Source organism: Nerophis ophidion, linkage group LG08 (assembly GCF_033978795.1).
Source record: "Nerophis ophidion isolate RoL-2023_Sa linkage group LG08, RoL_Noph_v1.0, whole genome shotgun sequence".
NCBI lineage: Eukaryota > Metazoa > Chordata > Actinopteri > Syngnathiformes > Syngnathidae > Nerophis > Nerophis ophidion.
The window spans coordinates 50,619,711-50,647,210 of NC_084618.1; the positions used below are offsets into that span (position 1 = coordinate 50,619,711).

The 27,500-nt window shown below is 36.4% G+C and overlaps 1 protein-coding gene across 3 annotated transcripts in view; it reads left to right on the forward strand.

Moving 5' to 3' along the window:
• Positions 1–27,500, forward strand: part of uts2r2 (urotensin-2 receptor 2) — a 64,220-nt gene that overhangs the window by 26,916 nt on the left and 9,804 nt on the right. For all 3 annotated transcript variants that reach the window (XM_061908838.1, XM_061908839.1, XM_061908840.1), the window contains one exon: positions 10,495–10,618. In XM_061908838.1, coding sequence (XP_061764822.1) covers positions 10,495–10,618 — 124 coding nt within the window. The remainder of the gene's footprint in view (positions 1–10,494; positions 10,619–27,500) is intronic.

A 27,500-nucleotide genomic window follows, 5' to 3' on the forward strand; every position in this document is an offset into this window, starting at 1 on the left:
ATTGTCAGAGACATTTTAAAACAAGCTATTAGTGCACTTTTGTGCATGATGTCCCCAAGATGACATATCACAACAACACAAATTAAAGTGCACTTTTTGTGCAGAACACCACTACAATAGTTTAAAACAAATAAACTGCACTTTTTTGCATAATGTCAAACAAGATATTTCAATAACTGTCAAATAAAAATGAGCTGCATAATAGGAAATCAAATAGTGTTCGTCCCTCGCTATGTGGTAGATTACTGCGGACATTATCTCCTTTTGTTGTTGACTATTTTTTTAATATAGAGTTGATCTGGAAATGTTTGCCTCGGCCTTTTGATTGTGTGGGCGTGTGGCACCGAATAGAGATGTTGAAATGCGGCGTAAGCACTCTTTATTCTCTAGCAGGTGACTTTTCAAATGATGCTACATATTAGCAGTAATGCTACTTTTTTTAGCAACACTTTTGCCCCACACTTGACAAATTACGGTTGTCTGTTCGACATATTTCCCATTTGAAGCCAAACCATCGCCAGACGATGGACCCCCTGTTGTTTTTCTTGAGAATTAATTCTTCCTTCATTTGTTACCAGAGTCGCACCTTCTTTCTCTTGTATTAACACTCGCACGGCTCCCCAAGCATCACAGCTAACGTTACCCATGTTGCTACCTCTCTGCTCCGCGAGGGCGTATACGTATGTGACGTATGACGTGACAGTATGTGACGTATGTAAGGTGCGCTTGTCTGTGAGAAGGAGAGACAGGAAAGACCGACAAGAGCCTCTAATGTAATGCTAGCAACTGCGTGAGAACGTATACTCGAATATCACGATATAGTCATTTTCTATATCGCACAGAGACAAACCCGCGATATATCAAGTATATCGATATATCTCCAGCCCTAGTTGTCGGTATACATCCTTATTCGGGGGAAAGTTATCTATTTCGGTGCTGTCTGTCATTTTGCTCTGTTAATGTCGACAGTCACAAACAAGAATGTTATTCTCGTTATACGTCATCATAGAAGTCTCGAAAGATTGGAATAGACATATTTTATAACATATCTCCAGTCAACCGATTCATGACTTCTCAACCGGACATCGACCAATCCTTACTAGATATAGATCGATCCAGAGGCTCGCCAAACGATGTATTCATATCTCTAAAGTTAAAATCGGTTATTTATTTGCAAAAATTACTTTTTACACCTCTAATGAACAAGTTTAAGCAAACCTGTAGTGACTGTGCAAACATCTGTAAACCTTTCAGTTGTGGCTGATTAAAAAAAAAAAAATCCTTATAGTCATTGTTTTAAACATAAGGGTGCTGCAGATTTTTGTTGTAGAATCAGCATGTAAACCATCATTTCAACTATAAATATATGTACAGTTCCAAACTGTTTTGCACCCTTGAAACTTTCAAAGACAGAAAAAAAAATCATTTGAATTTTAGAACAATCTAAATTGATTAACTTTCATCATCAGCATCATGTTCAATGTAACATTGCCAAAAAAATAAAAAAATAAATATTGTTCGGCCCTTATTTGTGTTGTATGGGAAGATGTTTCCTATGTCGTTGTCCTTTGGCTTCTCTGCTGTGTCATATTGTTTTTATGTGGCTATGATATTTGTTTCCTCATTTACTTCTGCTGGCTCTAAAGTAATTGGACAGGGAGGGAGGGATATGACACTTTGCTCCTTCTTTCTCGGCAGACATTTTGGGGGCTAATTGGCTAACCCCACACTCATTCAAGTATAAATAGTCTGACATTTTTTGACGGCATATTTTCTTCCCATCGACCTTGCAGCTATTAGGGTGTCAAATCATAAATCGTACTTTGACATGATACAATGTGCATTTTTAACATGGTGATTAGGAAACCATAGTGGAGTAAAGGTAAATTTGCTCGCACGACTTTCATGACCTTGGCTTTACCTCAACTTATAGGTGGCCTTGGTATTGTGGTAGGAGACATAATGTGGGGTTAAGGTATTTTTCGTAATCCAGTAATCTATTGATCAGTTTCTTAGAATAATACAGTCATCGGATAAAACAGACTATATCCTCAATGTGTATTTTAGATAATTGATAATTAGATCATTGTCATCAGCATTAAAATTGCACTTTTAAAATGTGTGCATTATTTAAAAAAACAAAAAAAACTTTCCGCTGTTTATTACCACACAGGTCAGGACACCCACATGGATCACGGTTCTCATGTGTGCTCAATTGCAGTGACTGTGGAAATTATGTCCGTGTATTTAAATTTCCGGAACCCACATGCGGTCTGGATTTTATGAATTTTTAATAGTTACACTCATTAAACGATTGCTACGAAGCAATAAAATTTAAACCAAAGCTTTTCTCTAATTTCTTAAATTAAATTAATTGTACACTATTTATATTTTTTTTCATGGGACTCTTCATATACTGAACAAAAATAAAAATGCAACACTTTTGTTTTTGCTCCCATTTTTCATTAACTGAACTCAAATATCTAAAACTCTTACTATTTACAAAGAAGACCTATTCCTCTCAAATGTTATTCACAAATCTGTCTAAATTTGTGAGCATTTCTTCTTTGCCAAGATAATTCATCCCACCTCACAGGTGTGCCGTATCAAGATGCTAATTAAACAGCATGATTATTGCACAGGTGTGCTTTAAGCTGCCCACTAGCCATGATGTTCGTTAAGAAATTATCGATGTCGATGCCATTATCGAATCCTCTTTTCGAACCGATTCTTTATCGAATCTCTTATCGAATCCAGCCATAGATTTTAGGGACTGGGCCGGCACGCTATTTATATGGAGGAAAGGCGGACGTGACTGAGGACAGCATGTGGACGTTAAAGGGTGAAGGTTTCAGGTAAAGGCACGCTCCCAGTGAGCATATAGTGCTGCTATGTGCATCGTAAATAAAATAATTGCCTACAAACACATCACCAACATGGACGAGGTGCCGCTCACTTTCGACATCCCGGTGAAGCACACAGTGGAGAAGAAGGGGACCAGCACGGTAGCGAATCGATACGCACAGCCGGGTAAGAGAAGTCGGCTTTTACTGTTGGACAGAAACTGCCACCTATTGTGATCTTCAAGGGGAAGACGCTGCCCAAAGAAAAGTTTCCAACTGGAGTCATCATTAAGGAATGACGAAGGAACTCCAACTGCTGGACATGGGTGTAAACAGGACGTTCAAAGTGAAGTTGTGAGCGTTATGGGAGCGATGGATGACAGACGAACACAGCTTCACGAAAACTGTGAGGCAGCGTCGGGCGAGTTACGCCACAATTTGTGAATGTATCGTGGATGCTTGAGCTAACGTGTCTACTTGCACTGTTGTTCGAGCTTTCGCATCTTTTCCGAGGAGCCCCACGGCAACGAGACTGACTTTGAAAATGACGAGAGGGAATCTGGCGTGTTTAATGGAGAACTTGCCCAGCTTTTAATTTCGGACACAGAAGATGAGGACTTTGATGGATTTGCGGATGAGGATTGATCAAAAAATGGTATGAGTACATTGATAAATACTTCAATAAAGTACAACCCAACTCAGCTTTGCGCCTGCTGCCTTTTTAAAACAGCGTCCATGCATGCTAGCATATGTTTAACCATGCCTGCGCCCCAAAATACGCTGCTCCCTATTTATGTGTTGAATTCAGAAATAGCACCCGTAACTGACACGGTACCTTTTAATACGGTGCACCCTATGGTCGTGAAATTATAGTATAGTGGCTTTGATAACGGGAACCGGTTCTCAAAAAGGGATTCGAATCCAGGGAATTGGTTCTTTTCTTATCGAAGCATCGGGAGAACCGGTTTTCGAACATCATCCCTACTGCCCACAATAAAAGGCCCCGCTGAAATTTGCAGTTTTATCACACAGCACAATGCCACAGATGTCGCAAGTTTTGAGGGAGGATGCAGTTGGCATGCTGACTGCAGGAAAGTCCACCAGAGCTGTTGCCCATGACTTGAATGTTCATTTCACTACTATAAGCTGTTTCCAAAGACATTTTAGAGACTTTGGGAGTAAATCCAAACATTTTAGAGACTTTTGCAGTAAATCCAACCAGCCTCACACCCGCAGACCACTTATAGCCATGTTAACCTAGGACCTTTACACCCAAAAAGGTGCACCTCCATGATTGTCTGAGGCCAGCCACCCGGACAGCTGCTGCAACAATTGGTTTGCATCACCAAATAATTTCTGCACAAACTGTGAGTAACCATCTCAAGGAAGCTCATCTGCATGTTCGTCGTCCTCATCGGGGTCTCGCCCTTTCTGCAGTTTGTTGTTGTAACTGACTTAAGTGGGCAAATGCTCACGTTCGATGGCGTCTGGGACATTGGAAAGGTATTCTCTTCACGGATGAATCCTGGTTTTCACTGTTCATGGCAGATAGCATACAGTGTCTGGTATTGTGTGGGAGAGTGGTTTTGCTGATGTCAACGTTGTGAATCGTGTGGCCCATGGCAGGCGTATGTTATGGACAACAACCGCAAGTGCCTTTTATTGATGGAACAGAGATACTGTGACTAGATCTTGAAGCCCATTCTTGTGCCATTGACCCAAGACCATCACCTCATGCTGCAGGGTGACAATGCATGGCCCCATGTTGCAAGATTCTGTAGAAAATTCCTGGAAGTTGAAAACATCCCAGTTCTTGCATGGCTAACATATTCACCGGACATGTCAGCTGTTGAGCATATTTGGGATCCTGTGGATCGGCAAAAGCGACAGCGTGTTCCAGTTCCTGCCAATATCCAGCAACTTCGCACAGCTGTTGAAGAGTGGAACAAAATTCTATACGCCACAATCAACAACCTGATCAATTACATGCAAAGAAGATTTTTTGCACTGCGTAAGGCAAATGGTGGTCACACTAGATACTGACTGCTTTTCTGAACCCCCTAGATCCCCAATAAAGCAAAAATGTGAATTTCAGTGTGGCCTTTTATAGCGGGCAACCTAAGGCACACCTGTGCAATAATCATGCTTTTTATTCAGCATCTTAATATGCCACACCTGTGAAGTGGGGCGGATTATGTTACGGTACCGTTACATGATACAGGATTGTGGTGTTTTTTTGTGTAAAAAATGAATTGCCTGCGATGAGGAGGCAACTTGTCCAGGGTGTACACCGCCTTTCGCCCGAATGCAGCTGTGATAGGCTCCAGCACCCCCGCGACCCCAAAAGGGACACGCGGTAGAAAATGGATGGATAAATAAATAGTTTTTTACCGGATGTTGAAAAGATGATGAGGAGGGGTTGATCAATAAATACTTTATTAAAACAAAAAAACACATCCAAACAACTATGGCTGGGCGATATATCGGTATATTGCGGGTTTGTCTCTGTGCGATGTAGAAAATTACTATATAGGGAACTTTGAGTATACGTTCTCACGTAGTTGCTTTAAGCTGTGGGTATTACACTAAAGGCGTTTCCTACTCTTTCTTGTCTCTACTTCTCACAGAGACGTAAACCAAGCGGCACAGACAGGTAGCGACATTGTAACGTTAGCTGTGAAGCTAACGATGAGGTGCGAGTGGTAATACGAGAGAGAGAAGGTGCAAATCTGGTAACAAATGGAGGAAGAATTAATTCCCAAGAAAAACAGCACGGGAGCCATCGTCCGGCGGTGGTTTGGCTTCAAGCGGGAATATGTTCAATATTTATGCGGCAAAAGCGTTGTTACAAAAAGTAGCAGCACTGCTAATGTAGCATCATTTGAAAAGTCACCCGCTAAAAAAATGAAGAGTGCTTGAAACTCTGCATTACTACATCTCTGTTCGGTGCCCCACCAACAAAATACAGAAGCAACTATTTCCAGATCAACACTATGAAAAAAAGTCAACAGAGGGAGATAACGTCCATAGATACCTATTATGCAGATCATTTTTATTTGACAGTTATTGAAATATTTTGTGTGACATCATGCACAAAAGTGCACTTTATTTGTTTTTAACTATTGTAGTGGCGTTCTGTTCAAAAAGTACACTATAATTTAGTGTTTTTTTGATAATTCATCTTTTTGACATCATTCACAAAAGTGCACTTATAGCTTGTTTTAAAATGTATCTGACAATCTTGCCCTTTCTGTTTTGAAATGACATGAATGTGTGTGCCACGTCTTGATAACTGTTTAATAAATACAGTTTTGGTAAATTTACTTAGTTGTGTTTTCCCTCTCTGCATGAAAGTTTAAAATGAGCATATAATAATGCAGTATGAAGAAGAATGTTTTAATCGAGGCACATAGACTCATCATACTGTTGTGATTATATGCATCAAGTGTTCATTCAAGGCTAAGGCAAAATATCGAGATATGTGTATCGTGACATGGCCTAAAAATATCGAGACATTAAAAAAAGGCCATATCGCCCAGCCCTACAAACAACAGTTGTTTGTAGGGCATACTTTTCCTTCTGTCTTCCTTGCGCTCATCCAAATCACCAGTCAGGACACATTCAGTGACTCTCAAACTGTCGTAAAATACAACTCTAAAGCAGGGGATTAAGGCACATGCGTCCATTTTGATCCTCCAGCCGTGCCGTAGCGGGGGAACTTGGCTGCAGTTCACTTGCTACTGATGAGCCATAAGTGAGCCGAAATTGACAAATGAAAGGTTGCCTTATGGAAATATCAGATTCAAAGCCATGGCAAGTTGCTTCTAAAGCAGGAATAGAAATTCTGTATTTCTACAAAATACAAAATCTGGCAAGACACCAACACACAGTAGACTTTGTTTTTAATGTCATCAAATTATGTTTGCTCTTTTTGTGTTGAGCTGTTTAAATAAGTGTAAAGTTAAGAACACATTTCATTAAAGCAAATTGATCGTCTGTTCATGGTGTTAAAACTTGAAAATGATCTGTCTCGGATACACTTATTAATGATGAAAAATTAAGCTTGAATCAGAAATAAAAACAAAAAAGGAACTGGAAAATTATATCTGTGATTAATCGCGGTACTTTTGAGTTAACTATAAACAAAATGTGATTAATCGCAATTATATATTTTAATCGTTTGACATGAAAAAAAAACTTATTGAAGTATGTATATATTGTCTTGAGCACATAAGTGCAGCCTCTCTCCCATGAGCACACCTTCACAGCGCAAAAAAAAGTTTATCACAAAAAGTTTCAATGTAGATTAACTGTACGTGTCTGACTGCTTCTAAAAATTCCCATAAAAAGTTGTACATGTCTCCCTCATGTTTGAAAACATAGTATAACGCCACAGGTAGGAGAAGCTTGATAACATGAAAGTGCTGTAAAACACTGTATAGTACAGTGGGGCAAAAAAGTATTTAGTCAGCCACAGATTGTGCAAGTTCTCCCACTTAAAATGATGACAGAGGTCTGTAATTTTCATCATAGGTACACTTCAACTGTGGGAGACAGAATGTGAAAAAAAAACCAGGAATTCACATTGTAGGAATTTTAAAGAATTTATTTGTAAATTATGGTGGAAAATAAGTATTTGGTCAACCACTCAAAGCTCTCACTGATGGAAGGAGGTTTTGGCTCAAAATCTCACAATACATGGCCCCATTCATTCTTTCCTTAACACGGATCAATCATCTTGTCCCCCTTAGCAGAAAAACAGCCCCAAAGCATGATGTTTCCACCCCCATGCTTCACAGTAGGTATGGTGTCCTTGGGATGCAACTCAGTATTCTTCTTCCTTCAAATACGACGAGCTGAGTTTATACCAAAATGGATACATGGATGATACAGCAGAGGATTGGGAGAATGTCATGTGTTCAGATGAAACCAAAAAAGAATTCGTAGATCACACGCAAAAGGCCCACTATTCGTTCGCGCTACTTTATTGTTTGCACATGCTGTCTAGCGCATGGAATTTAGACCTTAGTAAATCAGGCCCCAAATGTTAGCAGCTCTGTAATTATATATTACATAATTAGTAAAAAAAAAAAAAAAAAAAAAATAGGTAATTGTGCATTATAGGGATATATGGTATTCTGGGGGTATAAAAAAAAAAGTACACTGAACCAAACGAAAATTGTTACTACTAACTGTGATAAGATCCGAGCCACAGATGTTTTTAAACTGTTCCACACCTACTGTTAATGTTAGCAAACCACTAACATAATGTGATTTGGGCCAAACTCGTCCACTTCAGCTCAGCTGTTTACAGCACACTAAGCTCAGCTACTTAAGGTATAGGTAAATGAGCACTCGATTTGCTTACTTAACCACACATACAGCACATTACAGGTAATCTTACCTCATTGTAGCACTAAACAATACATATCTGACACATTTTTTAATGTTATCGGATTTATTGTTATGAGATCATAATTTCTCACATTCATCCTGCCCCCCTGTTTAAGATCTCGATAACTACCAAACCAAGATTATGGCATACTGCACACTAAAGTTAAAAACATTTTGAATGTTGTTGACATTGAATGACTTCATTTTTAAAGTTGACCACAAATACTGTGTGGTAGATGTTACCCATCTACCAGACTTGCTGGTAGATGACATGTTCTAACGTGTACATGCAGTTGTAATTGTTGTTTAACAGTGGCATATCAACTTCATTTCCTATCCTGACACAGCTACATTCATTGGACTAAAGAAGACACATTGCAAGTTCAGTATTTAAGCCAGGGCATCTGACTATCTAAATCAGGGGTCGCCAACCCGTCGATCTGGTCATTTGTGAAAATATTACAAAAACATTTTTTTTTTAACATGACATCCGTGACACCCCCTGTATAGTGACAAAGAGCCCCACCAACAGGCAAACATTTTAACAACTTAAAACTGCACACCTCGCCTCTCTTTCAGCCTCACATCCAGCCACTCTGGACACCCGGCGGCACACTTCCCCCGCTCGTCTCACAAACGCAAAATGAGAAAAAAAATGTTGACCTCAACCAATAATCACAACAAAGCTTTGTCTTAAAAAAAAAAAAAAAAAAAAAAAATATATATATATATATATATATATATATATATATATATATATATATACACACACGTATATACATATACACACATATACAGTATATATTTATATATATGTACATATATATGTATATATGCATGTATGTATATATGTATGCATATGCACATATATGTGTATGCATATATATATGTGTATGTATATATGTATATGTATATATGTATATATGTATATGTATACATATGTATGTATATATATATATGTATGTGTGTATATATATATGTACAAATATATATGTGTATATATATGTACATATATATATATGTACATATATATATATATATGTGTATATATATGTACATATATATATATATGTGTATATGTATATATGTACATATGTATATATGTACATATATATGTACATATATATATGTATATATGTACATATATATGTATATATGTACACATAGATGTCTATATATGTACATATATATATGTATATATGTACATATATGTATGTATATATATGTATATATGTATATGTATGTACACATATATGTCTATATATGTATACATATATGTCTATATATGTATATATGTACACATATATGTATATATGTACACATATATGTCTATATATGTATGTATATATATGTATGTATATATATATGTATATATATATATATATATATGTATATATATATATATATATATATGTATATATATATATATGTATATATGTATGTAAGTATATATATATATGTATATATATTTGTGTATATATATATATTAATTAGAGATGTATATATGTATATATGTACATATATATATGTATGTATATTTATGTATATATATATATATGTATGTGTATATATATATATATATATATATATATATATACATATATACATATATATATATTAGAGACGCATACAACTATGGGGGGGCATTTAGTCTCAATTAGATCTAAGTTCTCAAATCAAATGCTTGTGCTACATAACTTCCTTAGAAGTACACAAATTAATTTTGTCTTAGTTTTCAGCCACATGGTGGTAGTGGTAAGGCAGTTAGCCATATAAATATTGAAACATCCCTTGCCTGCTACCTCTTCCAACAAATATACTGTATCTGACAACTGTTTAGGTCACTGTTTTTTGTTTAGTTTGGGTATTTTTCAGTGAGTCGGTGGCTATAAATTCCTGTGGTGGCATTTTGTTGGCACCATTATACATTCTGATTTGCAGGAAAGGCACAAATGAGAAGTCAACAATGCCAAGTTTCACCCAATGCCATTAAATGTCTCATGAAGCAAGTGTGCTTGAATGTTTGGTCCGGTTTACCAAAATAGAATGCAGCCATCATTCTAAAACCCATCGTGCCTTTGCCTTGTTATTTCAAAATGTGTTGTACTATGAAAATGGTGGTTTGATTGTAGTGTTGCATCAAACCAACAAGTTTGAGTCCTCATTAGATTTTTTTTTACAAAAGAGCACCATTAAGCAGGTGGATTTATAACTTTAAATATTAACCAGATTCTGTGTTTCTTTCGCTTTCTGTCAGGTGACATATGGCTCATTTGACTACACGTCGCTTCTGTACCTGTCTGACTACGGCTCTGACTTCACTGGAGGAAGGTTTGTCTTTATGGACCAGAATGGCAACAAGACAGTTGAACCAAGAGCAGGTAACTACCAACTCAATTGTAATGTTTACTCTATTTTATTTCACTATCATTACACTAGAGGTGGGAGTCTTTGGCCACCTCTCGATTACGATTCAGGAGCTATAATTCGATTAAAATTCGATCATTGATGCAGCTTTAATTTATGTACAATTGATGCAGTTTTACATTTCTTTTCGTTTCACTAAATAGGTGTTCATCTCTTGCAACTTTTGAAAACAGTGTATTTTAAACAAGAAACAGGTGACTTACATTTACTAAATTAATGTAAATGTGTGCAAAACTGGAATGTATGTGCCCTATAATAAAGGAGCTGGTCGGATCTCTCAGTGAGGTGGTTCACTGCAGTCAGCCAAATTTTACAACTGTCAGCACTACTTTATTTAGAGTACGTACATTTATTATCGATTATTGATGTTTACTAATCAATTTTTTAATCGTCTTTGTCCGAATTGCGATGCATCTGAAAATCTATTATTTCCCCCACCTCTACTATACACTATCAGAAATAACACCTGCCCCTGCGGCTTGTTTACTCTTAAGCTTTTTGAAACCACATTAACAGTAAGTAACGTGCGCTAAAAGATTTCATCCCAGGCAGACTTAAAAAGATAAGTGACTAACTTACATTAGGGAATATTACAGTACATTTACCAGACAGTAGTGTAGCAATATGAATAATTCTCTGTAATTGGCAGTAAAGACTTAATAAGATTAAAAGGTGCCACAGATTAAGCTGCACTGTTCTTTTTGTTCCTAGAATGAAGCATTGTCAGCGATGTGTCTGCGAGGACTTCCATGTACAGAAAATGTTTGTTTTGTCAAATCCTTTTGTATAATTTTTTTACTTCAACTTTCTAAAATTATTAATGATCCTAATCCTTTTTCATGTTTCAAGGGTCCTAAGCTACCCTAAATATTATTTTGATTCCACGTAATGCATATCTAATTTTTTAATTTTGTGATGCTCATTTAAGGTGTCCTATCAGTTAAATTGTAAGGATTAAATTATATTAAAAAAATCATATCACGGTTACACTGAAATATTATGAATCAGTTTTATTTAAAAATAGACACACAACATCAATTTTAGGCAAAACATCCATTAAATACTGTTCTGTCTTAAAGAGCCGTATTATTTTCATTGGAGTGTACAGTACAGTTAATCTATAATGGGGCGGTATGGCATAGTGGGTACAGCGGCCGGCCAGAAACCTGAGGGTTGCAGGTTCGCTTCCAACCTATTGACATCCAAAAAATCGCTGCTGTTGTGTTCTTGGGCAGGACACTTCACCCTTTGCCCCCGGTGCCGCTCACACTGGTGAATGAATGATGAATGAATGATAGGTGGTGGTCGGAGGGGGCGTAAGCACAAACTGGCAGCCACGCTTCCGTCAGTCTACCCCAGGGCAGCTGTGGCTACTGATGTAGCTTACCACCACCAGGTGTGAATGAATGTTGAGTCCCACTTCTCTGTGAGCGCTTTGAGTGTTTAGAAAAGCGCAATATAAATCCAAGTTATTTTTTCTATAAAAGGTATGTAAAGATGTGAAAATTTCATATCACTGTTATTGTGATCAAAATGATCATGGTTATCATTATTATCACGGTATTGTTGAATTTGCTCAATAAATACTTATACATTCAATGAAATATTCTAACCAAATTTTATTTGAAAATAAAATAAACAGACACACAACATACTTCCATGGCAGAAGAAACATTAAATATTGATTTGGCTTTTTAAAGAGACAAATTATTTTCATTTGCGTGTTTAAAAATGTTTATCTTCTTTCGTTTTAATTTATAAAGGTTTTTTTAATGATTAAAAAAAGCACTGGCACGCTTCACTTCCAGTTTTATGTGACGTCACACGAGTTCACTTCTAGTTGTCATTATTCCTATTCTTAAGTATACAATAAAGTACACTTTATTGTGGTCTACAAACCATGTAATGGTGGCTCTTTAGTCAAAATGTTGCAAAGATTATATTTGACCGACTATCTTGAAGCCGCTTTCTGACCGTTTTGTAGGCGGTCTTATTTGTCGCATCGATAGTTTTTTAGCCCTTGCACAGTGAATCTACTGACAGATGTAAGGTAGAACTGTACACTACTTTGTAATAGAAATGGCAACAGCGGCGGATGAGTGCCCCACAACAAGAGGATAGAGAAAAATAAGGAGATTATTCACTTAATAATGATAATAATAGATAATAGTTACCATTTTTTTTTAATTTCATAACGTCAATGATAAGCTCCTGAGTGGGCTGTAATGGCAGAGATGTGCAAATTTTCGGGACTTATGCAAATCCCAAATAAGTACCAATAGGTAAGAAAAGTTGGTTTTGCAACAAAACGCCAGATAATGTCTTCTAATAGATACCATTTAGGGGTCCTTATACACACACTATAATAATATTTGTATTTTAAAGCACAACATGTCTGACTACGGTAACTGTAATGCACCGACAATCCCTCAAGCGGTTGCGGCATCTTAGTAAAGTCATACTAAAAATGTCGACACATTTTGGGCGCTGTGTGTAATGTTATATATTCTCAACCTTTACCTGCTGAAGTAATTTTTGAACGGACGTCTGCAGTCTACATGTAACTCTTATTTGTGACTGCCATCTACTGATCACACTTGTCATCCATGCACCAAATAGAATTGCTTTAAGGTCACAACCAGAATTAATCTGTACGTTAGGCGTAACTAGTTAGGCGTACTGTCGATTTTTGAGAAAATGAAAAGATTTTAAGTGCGCCCTATAGTCTGAAAAATACGGTACAACTGAGAAAATGAGAAGAAAAGACAATATTTTATCAGTGTAAAATATACATAAAGAATGTACCTAATGTAAAGTAATTTAAATTAAATGACTGTGAATGTTTGCATGCAGAATGACATAGCCAGTTTAATTTAAATATAGTTAGGATTTTCTTGTTACCATTTTTTCAATTTTCATTGCGTCAATCGTTTTCATTACAATACAATGGAATATAATTGGTTTTAGAATCTATGTCATTTCATGTCAAATGTTAAAGTCATTATCGCCTTATACATATTCTCCCTATATTACGTTATTTAAATCCTTTGGTACTGTGGTTCTCAAATAGGGGTACGCGTACCCCTGGGGGTACTTAAAGGTATGCTAAGGGGTACGTGAGATTTTTTTAGAAATAACAACAATTCAAAAATCCTTTATGAATATATTTATTAGGGGTGTGGGAAAAAATCGATTCGAATTTGAATCGCGATTATCACAATGTGCGATTCAGAATCGATTCTCATTTTTAAAAAATCGATTTTTTTTTGTTTTTTTATCAATCAAACAAAACAATACACAGCAATACCATAACAATGCAATCCAATTCCAAAACCAAACCCTACACCAGAACTGCAATAAACAGAGCATTTGAGAGGAGACACAAACAGGACACAGAACAAACCAAAAGTAGTGAAACAAAAATGAATATTATCAACAACAGTATCAATATTAGTTATAATTTCAGCATAGCAGTGATTAAAAATCCCTCATTGACATTATCATTAGACATTTATTAAAAAAAAAAAAGAACAATAGTGTCACACTGGCTTACACTTGCATCGCATCTCATAAGCTTGACAACACACTGTCCAATATTTTCCCAAAGATAAAATAAGTCATATTTTTGGTTCGTTAAATAGTTAAAATAAATTTACATTATTGCAATCAGTTGATAAAACATTGTCCTTTACAATTATAAAAGCTTTAAAAAAAAAATCTACTACTTTGCTAGCATGTCAGCAGACTGAGGTACATCCTGCTGAAATCCTATGTATTGAATGAACGAAAAATCGTTTTGAATCAGAAAAATATTGTTTTTGAATCGAGAATCGCGTTGAATCGAAAAATTTGATTTATAATCAAATTGCGACCCCAAGAATCGATATTGAAATGAATCGTAGGACACCCAAAGATTCGCAGCCCTAATATTTATTGAATAATACTTTTCATAAACTGTGAAAATAAATACAACAATGCAATATTCAGTATTGACAGCTAGATTTTTTGTGGACATGTTCCATAAATATAGATGTTAAAGATTTCTTTTTTTGTGAAGAAATGTTTAGAATTAAGTTCATGAATCCAGATGGATCTCTATTAAAATCCCCAAAGAGGGCACTTTAAGTTGATGATTACTTCTATGTGTAGAAATCTTTATTTATAATTGAATCATTTGTTTATTTTTCAACAAGTTTTTAGTTATTTTTATATCTTTTTTCCAAATAGTTCAAGAAAGACCACTACAAATGCGCAATATTTTGCGCTGTTATACAATTTAATAAATCAGAAACTGATGACATAGTGCTGTATTTTTCTTCTTTATCTTTTTTTTTTCAACCAAAATGCTTTGCTCTGATTAAGGGGTACTTGAATTAAAAAAATGTTCACAGGGGGTACATCACTGAAAAAAGGTTGAGAACCACTGCTTTAGTATTGAAAACATTTTCCAAGTCAGTTTCATCTTTCTGGCAGTGTTGCTCCCTTACTACATGACATCATGTCCTGATGTTCACTTTGTACTTCTGCTGTATACTTTCATCCTATTCCATTATCCCATTCCCTTGACCTCTCATCAGTACAAGAAAAAACAGTCATACTCCAAAAAGTCTGTCACGCGTCACTGTCTGTCAAACTCTCACGTGAGCAGGCAATGTACAGCTGGGAGACATCCTGGGTTTTTTTCCTAAAATGGAGTAGTGAGGGACGCTGACTGATGGACAAGGAAATAATGAGTGATTTTGACTTGCCCATTGACTCGTCCCCTGTCACAACTGTGTGCGAATAGTGTAGAAGCTTGAATCAATGAAGTGCGAATAATCTCTTCACAATTTAGAGAAGTCGGACACCTTTGGTCCCAAACTCTTTGAAACATGTCATATGATGTAGGAGAGAAAAGAAGGTTCACGTGAAAAGTAAGATGACACCTGTCTCTTCAAAAGTTTTCCTGACTGATGTTTAATTCCCAGCAGTGTTAAAGAACCCTTTTAGAATCATAATATGCGAGAACTCACAAAGCAACCAATCCAGAATGCCTCAAACAAACATCTCGTGCACCAATAGCCCAGATAATTTATTTCATTTAAAAACAGACCTTCACCTCAAGCAAGCATGAAGGTTGGCTGGATTGTTTTGACTTGGCAGAAGTTTGATTTGCACAGGTGACCTGATCTAATTATGTTTCTAAGATGTCATTAAAACTCCAAGATGACAATCAGCCCTGCTGAGAGAGATAAAGTTAAAGACACTAATAATGACATTTAAAGCCATGGGATGAAAGTACAGGCTAAGGAGGATTAGAGAACAATAATAACTTAATTATAGCATCAATAAATGCAATCGTGTTCCGTATGGGGTAAGGGAAAGACCGTGGACACAGAATATAATCTGACGAGAGGTGAACAATAGAAATGTGATTGAGGAGATACCTGGCACAAAGAGTACCAATGGTATCTTATTACCGACAGCACCCACATTATACCTGCAGTTCTCCTGTGGGGGTGCTTATTTAAAATTGTTACATTCTTATCTTGTTGCACTGCAAAGTGTTTAAAGTAAAGTTTGGACTGCAGTCAATAGTGTAGTGTTTAAGGAGTATATGAATATTTAATTCTGCCAAATGAATTAGTCTGGGGCTGTGTTTCCTTGGCCTCTTTATGTTTGTGTGGAATCGTGGCTCAAGCTTTTTGATGAAAAAAATCATATTTATTTATATTTTAATGAGATGCCTTAATGAATGTTTTATCCACTATTGGTGAGAGTCCACACATTGATGATCTTGTGAAAAAAAATCCTAATATTTTCTTATAAACTACATCTCTGTATAAAGCCAGACAAAATGTGAAGCTAAATGTGAAACCTATTTTCAGCCGGATCTGATCCAAAATTCCAATTTAAAGTTTACGTTGAGATGCTTAGAAATCCGGAAAGTATTCACAGCGCTTCACTTTTTCCACATTTTGTTATGTTACAGCCTTATTCCACACAAGAATATATTTAATTTTTGTTCTCAGAATTCTACAGACAATATCCCATAATGACAATATACTTTTTTTTTGTTTGTGCAAAACTTTTTGGGGGGAATTTTGCCTATTGTTCACAATCATTATGAGAGACAAGAAGACTTTGTAGTATTTTTTGCATCCGAGCATGTAAAACTTGGGCCCTTTCTTGGTGGCTAGCAATGCAGCTAATGGGAGCAATCAATTCTACCTCTCAATCACTTTAAAAATGGATTAAAAACTGTCAACAGTACTTAATTTATGTTCTGTAACCTTTATAATAAACAAACTGTAGTGACATTGTTATTGTAAGAGCAAACACTGAGGAGCTCTTTTTCTAGCTTAGTAACATATCGACGTGCTAAGGTATGAGCCGTAGAAGCTAACAATGGCAAAAGATAAGCTTGCGTCTACGTCAGCACGATACGCGTTTGAGTTTGTAATGCACAAAACAATGTGTTTAGACACCAATCCTACTGACTGAAAAATATATACAATCATATTACAGTATCTGTAAAGTGTTAGCCCACATTTCGTGTTTTGTTTGTACACAGCTAGCCAGACAGCATTTTGCAGCTTCGAGTCACTTTCATCTCTCTCTCGGCTTCCGTCTGCCTCAACGTCTCACTCTTCCTTCATGCTGGCTTCTAGAAGCCGCCATGAGATCAAGGAGATAGGGTTGTGAATCCTCATTTGCCCAAAAGTAGTCGTCTTCGCTGTTTGATACCAAATCTGCCATGATTAGAACACACACATGCCTTTGTTTCCGGAAGTAGGACACACAGTTGTTGCCAGAAGTCGGAAGTGCACTGCTATGGAAATAGAAATTAATGTGCCGTGGAATTAGTTCCGACAATGATTAAAAATGTAAATATTACTGAATTTTTCGGACTATAAGTCGCAGTTTTTTTCATAGTTTGGCCAGGGGTGCAACTTATACTCAGGAGCGACTTATGTGAGAAATTATTAACACATTACCGTAAAATATCAAATAATATTATTTAGCTCATTCACGTAAGAGACTAGACGTATAAGATTTAATGAGATTTTGCGATTAGGAGTGACACATTGTTTGGTAAACGTATAGCATGTTTTATATGTTATAGTTATTTGAATGACTCTTACCATAATATGTTACGTTAACATACCAGGCACCTTCTCAGTTGGTTATTTATGCGTCATATAACATAAACTTATTTAGCCTTTTGTTCATTATTCTTTATTTATTTTAAACTGCCTTTCTAATGTCTATTCTTGGTGTTGGGTTTTAACAAATACACTTCCCCAAAAAATGCGACTTATACTTCATTGAGACTTATATATGTTTTTTTCCTTCTTTATTATGCATTTTCGGCAGGTGCGATTTATACTCCGGAGCGACTTATATGCCGAAAAATACGGTAGATATTTTTATGAACGTGTCTGTTACTACATTATATATACACTTGAAGTGTGTATATAAAACATTAATGGAGGGTTTTGAAGTTGTTTTAGAGAGCTTTGAAGGTTACAACAGTGACTCCCATTAGCTGTATCTTTCAAGCACTTTTTATCATCTTTAAAACCCCCCCCAAAAAAGACATACCGGTATGTCTTCTTGTCCGTCAAAATGATTTTGAACGATAGGCAAAATTCCAAAAAAACTGCAGTTTAAGTCTTTTTGAATATGATCCCACAAGCTCGGCACACCTATCTTTGGATAGTTTCGCCCGTGCCTCTTTGTAGCACTTTTCAAGCTCCATCCATCAGGTTGGATGGGAAGCGTTGGTTTTCATCCAAGATGTTTCCGTACATTGCTGCATTCATTCTTAGTCTAGTCAGGAATGTGACCAAGAACCCGATGGTCACTCTGTAAAAGCTACAGTATTCCTCTGTGAAGACAGGAGAACCTTCCAGATGGTCAACCATTTCTGCAGCAATCCACCAATCAGGCCTGTATGGTACAATGGCCAGACGGAAGCCATTTTCTAGAAAAAGTTTGCCAAAATGCACCTGAATGATTCTCAGACCATTAGAAACTAAATGATCTGGTCTAATGATGCAAAGATCGACCTCTTTTGTGTAAATGCTAGGCATCATGTTTCGAGGAAACCATGCACCGCTCATCACCAAGCCAATACCATCCCTACAGTGAAGCATGGGGCTGGTAGCATCATGCCTTGGGTATGTTTTTCAGCGGCAAGAACTGGGCGACTTATCGGGATAGAGGGAAAGATGGAGGCAGTAATGTAAAAAGACATCCTTGATGAAAACCAACGCTCTCTATCCAGCTGCATAGAGCAATGGGTAAAACTGTCCAAAGATAGGTTAAGCTTGTGGCATCGTATTCAAAAAGACTTGAGGCTGTAATTACTCCCAATGGTGCATCAACAAAGGAGTGAGCAAAAGCTGTAAATACTTATGTACAAATGATTATTTATTTATTTATTTTTTTAAATCAAATTGCACAATTTAGCGGGCGCCGCGGGAGGTAAAGGCCACTTGAGACTGGTTCGCACAAAGTTTCACTTCAGATTCAAGTTTTAATCATGAGACTAAATTTGTAGTTAGTGTTTTTTCCAGCATTATACAAGATTGCAATATGGTTTTTAACTATTAGCTGCCAAGGGTATGTGGGCTCCAAATCCACTAAACTATGGTGTTAAGTAAAGGCCACTAAATATAGGCCTGTGGAACCGCAAGTTTGAGACACCTCAACTGTTTGCAGTTATTATTCATATCATTCTTCTACTATAATCTTACAATTAGCATATTTTGCTAAATACCCACTGCCACCATAAAATATTAACACAAACCGTGTATATTAAAACTTATTTTTCAGTTTTACCTTTCAATAAAACGCAATGTTAAAAAAACTACTGTCTAGTTACACGACATTAAAACGTTCACACATTGACATCATACCCCTTGCAAAACAATCTATAAAATAAAAGCATTACAGTGTTAATCTGGATTTTACCACAGATATTAACAAATTACACCCATATTGTTTTAGAATGCTACCGGAAGAGAGATTTACGCATGCTTTAAAAATTGTTGTCATTGTAGTCAGGAAGAGAAAAAAATACCAGAGCTGCTCTTTTAGATATTGGTATAAATATCGTAATGTTCAATCAATCAATCAATGTTTACTTATATAGCCCTAAATCACTAGTGTCTCAAAGGGCTGCACAAACCACTGCGACATCCTCGGTAGGCCCACATAAGGGCAAGGAAAACTCACACCCAGTGGGACGTCGGTGACAATGATGACTATGAGAACCTTGGAGAGGAGGAAAGCAATGGATGTCGAACGGGTTTAACATGATAATGTTAGACCCGATAATGTTAGATAATGTTGGTGGAATGACGATGAGGAAGGATAAACGATGGATGCACGAATCAGCCTTTTACTGGCATCTACAATACAGCCCTCTATGCCTTAAAGCAAGACGTACTTGGCAACGGCAGCATTGGAAAATCTTCTGACTTGGACTGGCTCTAACTCACAGGTAAACTCTCAACCTCTAAATAACAGTCACCACACAAAAACAAAAGAATCAAAATAAAAATATACAGAAATGTAGGAAAAAAATTTCACCACACTGCTATTGCTTTATTATCTATAATTTAACTTGAATATCTGGCATCAGCGGGAATAAAATGATTGGCGTGAACCCCTCTTATCTTCCAGTATCTTTGACTATGTTGGGGGAGGCGGAACCACTACATACATACACGGTGCATCAAATTTGCAGGGAAAAAGGTGATAGTTTAAAAAAAATGAATCTTCACCGCAAGGTGTTTAATATTTATTCAGGTGCTTTTTAGTTTGTAGAGACTTTGATAGGTCATCGTATTTAGTATTTGTATCCTCAATATTCCAACTACAGCTATAAAACAATACTATGAGAAATGTTGTTCACAAATTATAATTTAGAATGTGAAAATTGAACATCTAGGGCTCGTGTAAAGGACACTAGGGAAATTTGGGGCTTTCAAGGCATTAAATTGCAATTCTTTCTTATTTTTTTTGAGAAGGGGCTCACGTTTGAGGTTTTTTTTTGTATTTCCCAGATCACATTCCGGATTCATAGCACCACTGTATTGAACAATAGCTGTTTATATTCTGAAGCCATGAATAAATAAATGATACAGTGTGTTGATTACTGCATGTTTTGTAAGGAGGACACTGGAGTAAAGGTTTAAGATTCAAGACTGTATATCACTCACTCGTACTGTCAGTGTTGTAGCGTTTCTGCAGAGGAATGTCCCCAGGCTGGCCTGCGAAAGTTACCAAGATAAAAATAAATACACAGTCGTCTATCAGCCAATTATTATTTTAACCACTGGGGAAACCTAAGGTAATACCAATGATCAGTCCACCCCAGATGGTTTGTTTAGTGAAACAATTTGAAATCAAACAACTATCTGACGAATAAATCTGTGCTATTTAGTCTTACTTTTCTCATTTATATTCAAAGTCAGACAGTACTGCGTGTCCTGTTCAGTGTCATGAAAGGGAAAGACTGCAGCCTGGACCCTCAACTGCAAGGTAATTATGAATGGGACATTGAGCGCGAATTGATCCCTCACTAGATTAATAAAATTCAGCTAAGTGAATCACAACACCACCAATGGCCCAGGACAATTATCCTTGCAAAAATATTGTGGGACACTAAAGCAGCAAACCATAAAACTGCAACTCCCTGTAAGAAGTTCAGCAACTCCTCAAGGTTACATTTCTTTGCTAAATACACCATAAACAAAGCAATACGGCTAACCTACTGAAAAGTGGCTTTTAATTGGGATTCGATTTGGGGACTAAACGGTTAGTTGAATGTTATCCCTTTTAACCAATTTGTTAACCAAATCTTTTTAAGGTTCCTCAACGAGCAATAAAAGTGCAATAAGTAGAAAAAGATGTGCCAATAAGTGAAAGTACAGAATCAATTTCATGTTTGCAAAACACTTGTAGGCGACATAATTTATTATGACATGTTAGATTTACCTTTTCTAAACTGCTGCAAATTGACATGAGTTGAATGAATCTGACGTTTTGTTTTTTGAAAGCCTGTGCCTGCTTTCAGTTAATAGTATCTATCTCTTCCAATAAAGGTGTATCTGACTCAGAGGCTATTAATAATGAAGTCTTCAATACAGTTTACATCTTCATCCAACTAGGCCTGACTATTAGACAAGTAACAGCGATAATTCATAAAAGGATCGTCGTTCAGTCAACATTCGTCTTGCTCAATGGCCTTGTAGATAGTGTCCGCCCTGACATTGGGAGCTTGTGAGTTCAAACCCCGGCCAAGTCATACCAAAGACTACAAACATTGGACCCATCGCCTCCCTGCTTGGCACTTAGCATCAAGGGTTGGAATTTGGGGTTAAATCACCAAATGATTCCCGAGCGCGACGCACGCTGCTGCTCACTACTCCCCTCACCTCCCAGGGGGTGAATATCGGGATGGGTCAAATGGAGAGGACAAATTTCACCACACCTAGTGTGTGTGTGTGTGTGTGTGTGTGACAATCATTGGAACTTTAACTTTTAACTTTAATTCGCCTTTAATGTTACACAAAACACGATTCTTAATGTTGCATCTCATCTTTTGAGCGCGTCATCTCACAGCATCACGCCAAGACACTTTGCAGCCTTTGTGACTCATTTCAACCTATTTATGAGCCTCTGGGTTTAATCGGCACATTTGCTGTCTTTGTTTCAATGTTTTGCACATTATGATGGTGTTTTGTCTGTTACATGTGGCAGCAAACTCCTATGTTGGCACTGTTGCCAAAATAGGTGCATCTTTTTCTACTCGAGTCCTGCTCCTGCTCTGTTTAGCATCTTGTTTGAATTACATTTTGATCAAACTGAGTTTCAGAAGTCAAATAATTAATTCAGTCACTGCAAATCAACCAATCCATCAATCAAACAAATTTGAGTAATAAAAAGTTTTTCATACATTGAAAATGCAACACAAAGTGCCTTACAGAATTATAAACAATGTCCCAATAACCAGTAACCTCCCTTTCCCCTTAATGTCCACGTGCACACACATAAATTAATGTATGGCTGAGCACAGAGGAGCCAGGTTGGTAAACACTATCAAATAAGCAGTCTGCATCAGGACCACTGACACATGGTACCCCCTGCAGCCATGGCTGCAGGGGTTACCATGTGTCACTGATGAAACACTGATGAAAAATAAGGCAATACAATATAAAACTGAAATAGAGTAAGAGGATTACTGGTAATAAAATAACAACACAATACTAAATAAAATGAATACATTAAATAAATGTTAAAGTGTGCTCTTAAAAACTGCTCTTCAGTCGTTCAATCAGGGTTAGTCAACTAAATTATTTTGTGGGCCACATTTCAAGAAAGCTAAAAAACCATGTGGCCAGAACTTTTTCCTTCACTATTTTTTCCTCTTCTGTATATTACATATACATATGTTATATTACATATAACATCTTCCACTACAGTGGACATTTGACTTTTACATGTTTTTTTTTATTGTAGTTTTAATATATAGATGGATAATACTGAATAGATGGGAAAAACATAATACTTTGGGAACGATGAGGAGACCAGTGCTGGAAGGAAAACGGCATATTTGAAAGATCAGAAGGCCCAAAATCAGTGAGACATTTATCAACCGTAGGAAGATCTTTAAAATTGATTCAAAAACACACAGGGAGCCAATGCAGTGTGTTTAAAAATGGCATAATGTGGGCCAGCCTTGTGGTCTTAGTCAGGACACATGCAGCTAAAATTTGAAGTAATTGTAAAGATGACATCATCTTTTTTGGGAAAAAATCGATTCGAATACAAATCGAATCGAATACACTGTGCGATTCAGAATCGATTCTCATTTTTTAAAAATCGATTAATTAATTAATTAATTTTTTATTTTTTTTTATTTTTTTTATCAATCCAACAAACCAGTACACAGCAATACCATAACAATGCAATCCAATTCCAAAACCAAACCTGACCCAGCAACATTTAGAACTGCAATAAACAGAGCAATTGAGAAGACACAAACACGGCACAGAACAAACCAAAAGTAGTGAAACAAAAATGAATATTATCAACAACAGTATCAATATTAGTTATAATTTCAGCACAGCAGTGACTAAAAATCCCTCAATGACATTATCATTAGACATTTATAAAATAAAAATAAAAGAACAATAGTGTCACAGTGGCTTACACTTGCATCGCATCTCATAAGCTTGACCACACACTGTGTCCAATATTTTCACAAAGGTAAAATAAGTCATATTTTTGGTTTGTTGAATAGTTAAAACAAATTTACATTATTGCAATCAGTTGATAAAACATTGTTCTTTACAATTATAAAAGCTTTTAAAAAAAAAAAAAATCCACTACTCTGCTTGCATGTCAGCAGACTGGGGTAGATCCTGCTGAAATCCTATGTATTGAATGAATACAGAATGGTTTTGAATCGGAAAAATATTGTTTTTGAATCGAGAATCGAATCGAGAATTGAAGCGAATCGAATCGAAAAAAATCGATATATTATCGTGACCCCAAGAATCGATATTGAATCGAATCGTGGGACACCCAAAGATTCACAGCCCTAATACATACATAACACATATAGTGTTGAAAAAAGATAAACATATATCATTAAAGCAAGTCCCCAACAGAATGGCTGAAAAACAAAATCCGCATTTGGAATGGCCAAGTCGGGGCCCAGACCTCAACCCAATAGAAATGCAATGGATTGACTTGAAGAAGGCCTTTTTTACATATGCCATATTTTGTCAACTATCACTCTAGAGTTTTTTTTATTTTCTCCATAAAGGCATTGAAGATCAAATCAAAGAAATGTTATTGTTTTAGACAAATCAAATTTCGCAATACCCTTGACCTAGATGAAGATCAGATCATTATTCTTTTTCTTTGGGTACACTTTTTGACATGCACCTCTTTATTTTTGTTCTATTAAGTTTTTTGGAGAGTGCGTGTTTTCCTGTATTTTTTACCAGATCATACAAACCCTGTTTCCATATGAGTTGGGAAATTGTGTTATATGTAAATATAAACGGAATACAATGATTTGCAAATCATTTTCAACCCATATTCGGTTGAATATGCTACAAAGACAACATAGTTGATGTTCAAACTGATAAACATTTTTTTTTTGCAAATAATCACTAACTTTAGAATTTGATGCCAGCAACACGTGACAAAGAAGATGGGAAAGGTGGCAAACAATACTGATAAAGTTCAGGAATGCTCATCAAACACTTATTTGGAACTTCCCACAGGTGTGCAGGCTAATTGGGAACAGGTGGGTGCCATGATTGGGTATAAAAGCGGCTTCCATGAAATGCTAAGTAATTCACAAACAAGGATGGGGTGAGGGTCACCAATTTTTAAGCAAATCTACGGTCCGTAAAATCATCATAAGGTTCAGAGAATCTGGAGAAATCACTGCACGTAAGCGATGATATTACGGACCTTAGATATCTAAGGCGGTACTGCATCAAAAACAGACATCAGTGTGTAAAGGATATCACCACATGGGCTCAGGAACACTTCATAAAACCACTGTCAGTAACTACAGTTGGTCGCTACATCTGTAAGTGAAAGTTAAAACTCTACTATGCAAAGCAAAACCCAGTTAATCAACAACAACAAGGAACGCCGCCAGCTTCGCTGGGCCAGAGCTCATCTAAGATGGACTGATGCAGAGTGGAAAGATGTTCTGTGGTTTTACAAGTCCACATTTCAAATTATATTTGGAAACTGTGGACGTGGTGTCCTCCGGAACAAAGATGAAAATAACCATCCGGATTGTTATAGGCGCAAACTTCAAAAGCCAGCATCTGTGATGGTATGGGGGTGTATTAGTGCCCAAGGCATGGGTAACTTACACATCTGTGAAGGCACCATTAATGCAGAATGGTCAACACAGGTTTTGGAGCAACATATGTTGTCATCCAAGCAATGTTATCATGGACGCCCCTGCTTATTTCAGCAAGACAATGCCAAACCACGTGTTACAACAGTGTGGTTTCGTAGTAAAAGAGTGCGGGTACTTTCCTGGCCCGCCTGCAGTCCAGAACTGTCTCCCATGGAAAATGTGTGGCACATAATGACGCGTAAAATACGACAGCAGAGTACCCGGGCTGTTGAACAACTGAAGCTCTACATAAAACAAGAATGGGAAAGAATTCCACTTTCAAAGCTTCAACAATTTGTTTCCTCAGTTCCCAAACGTTTATTGAGTGTTGTTAAAAGAAAATGTGATGTAACACCCTTTCCCATCTACTTTGGCACGTTTTGCAGCCATGAAATTCGAAGTTAATTATTATTTGCAAAAAAATAAAAAATAAAGTTTAGGAGTTTGACCATCAAATATGTTGTCTTTGTAGCATATTCAAATGAATATGGGTTGAAAAGGATTTGCAAATCATTGTATCCCATTTATATTTACATCCAACACAATTTCCCAACTCATATGGAAACGGGGTTTGTATTTAGATCGACATACTTTTTTTGCCACTCCATGACAAGAAAAACTGCAAATGCGTGTTTTTCTGATAAGTCGCAGTTTTTTTCATAGTTTGGCCGGGGGTGCGACTTATAATCAGAAACGACTTATGTGTGAAATTATTAACACATTACCGTAAAATATCAAATAATAATATTTAGCTCTTTCACATAAGAGACTAAACGTATAAGATTTAATGGGATTTAGCGATTGGGGTGACGGATTGTTTAGTAAACGTATAGCATGTTCTATATGTTATAGTTATTTGAATGACTCTTACCATAATATGTTACGTTAACATACCAGGCACCTTCTCAGTTGGTTATTTATGCGTCATATAACGAACACTTATTCAGCCTGTTGTTCACTATTCTTTATTTATTTTAAATTGCCTTTCAAATGTCTATTCTTGGTGTTGGGTTTTATCAAATACATTTCCCCCAAAAATGCGACTTATACATGTTTTTTTCCTTCTTTATTATGCATTTTCGGCAGGTGCGGCTTATACTCCGAAAAATAAGGTATCCTAAAAATGTTTATTAGATATTTGTCGTCGTCCCTCAACCTGCTCTGCTGATTATGTTGCATCTGCCAATTCATTTTTTTTACGGGAGATTATTTTCAAAGATTATTCTGTTCTGCCGTTGTCTTAAAATGTTTAGCTAATTGAGAGATTGAAATTTCTGCCTTTTCGGCAACATGAAACAAGCAAACTTGCAGTTTTTCAGTTGCTGATTTGAACTCAACATGCATGCACGCACATATGGAATGTGTTTTGTGACTTTTTTACGCTTTTAGACTTATCTTTACACGATATAGAATTATAACTTACAAAGTGACTGTGTAAACACATTTGTAAAGCGTGTGTGTGCATATTCGTGTGTGTGTGTATGCCAGAGTGTGTGTGTGTTGTTTTCACAATTTATTTTCATTTGAAAGAAAGTAGGACAAAAATGATTTTTTCCCCCCCTTCATTAATTTTAATTCACACAGAAGAGACAGGTGTGACAGGTGATTGGCAACAGGTCATTAACTAGTTCACTGAAGCAGCTTCATTCATTAATGATCCAAATTTTTCCTTAATAATCTTTTGTCCAAGTTAGAAATAGTTAATCAGATGGCCAAATGATTAGAGTAGACATAATATTTCCTGAAACTACCTACAGTAATCTATTTGTTGTTCCAGTTTTTTCTCTTTGTGTTCAGTTTTGTAGCGCTAAAATATGCAAAAAAAAAATGCATTGATAATTTATACTGTACTGTAATTAAGTAAACAACAAGTTTATATAAATTTAATTTATATATTTTCATACATT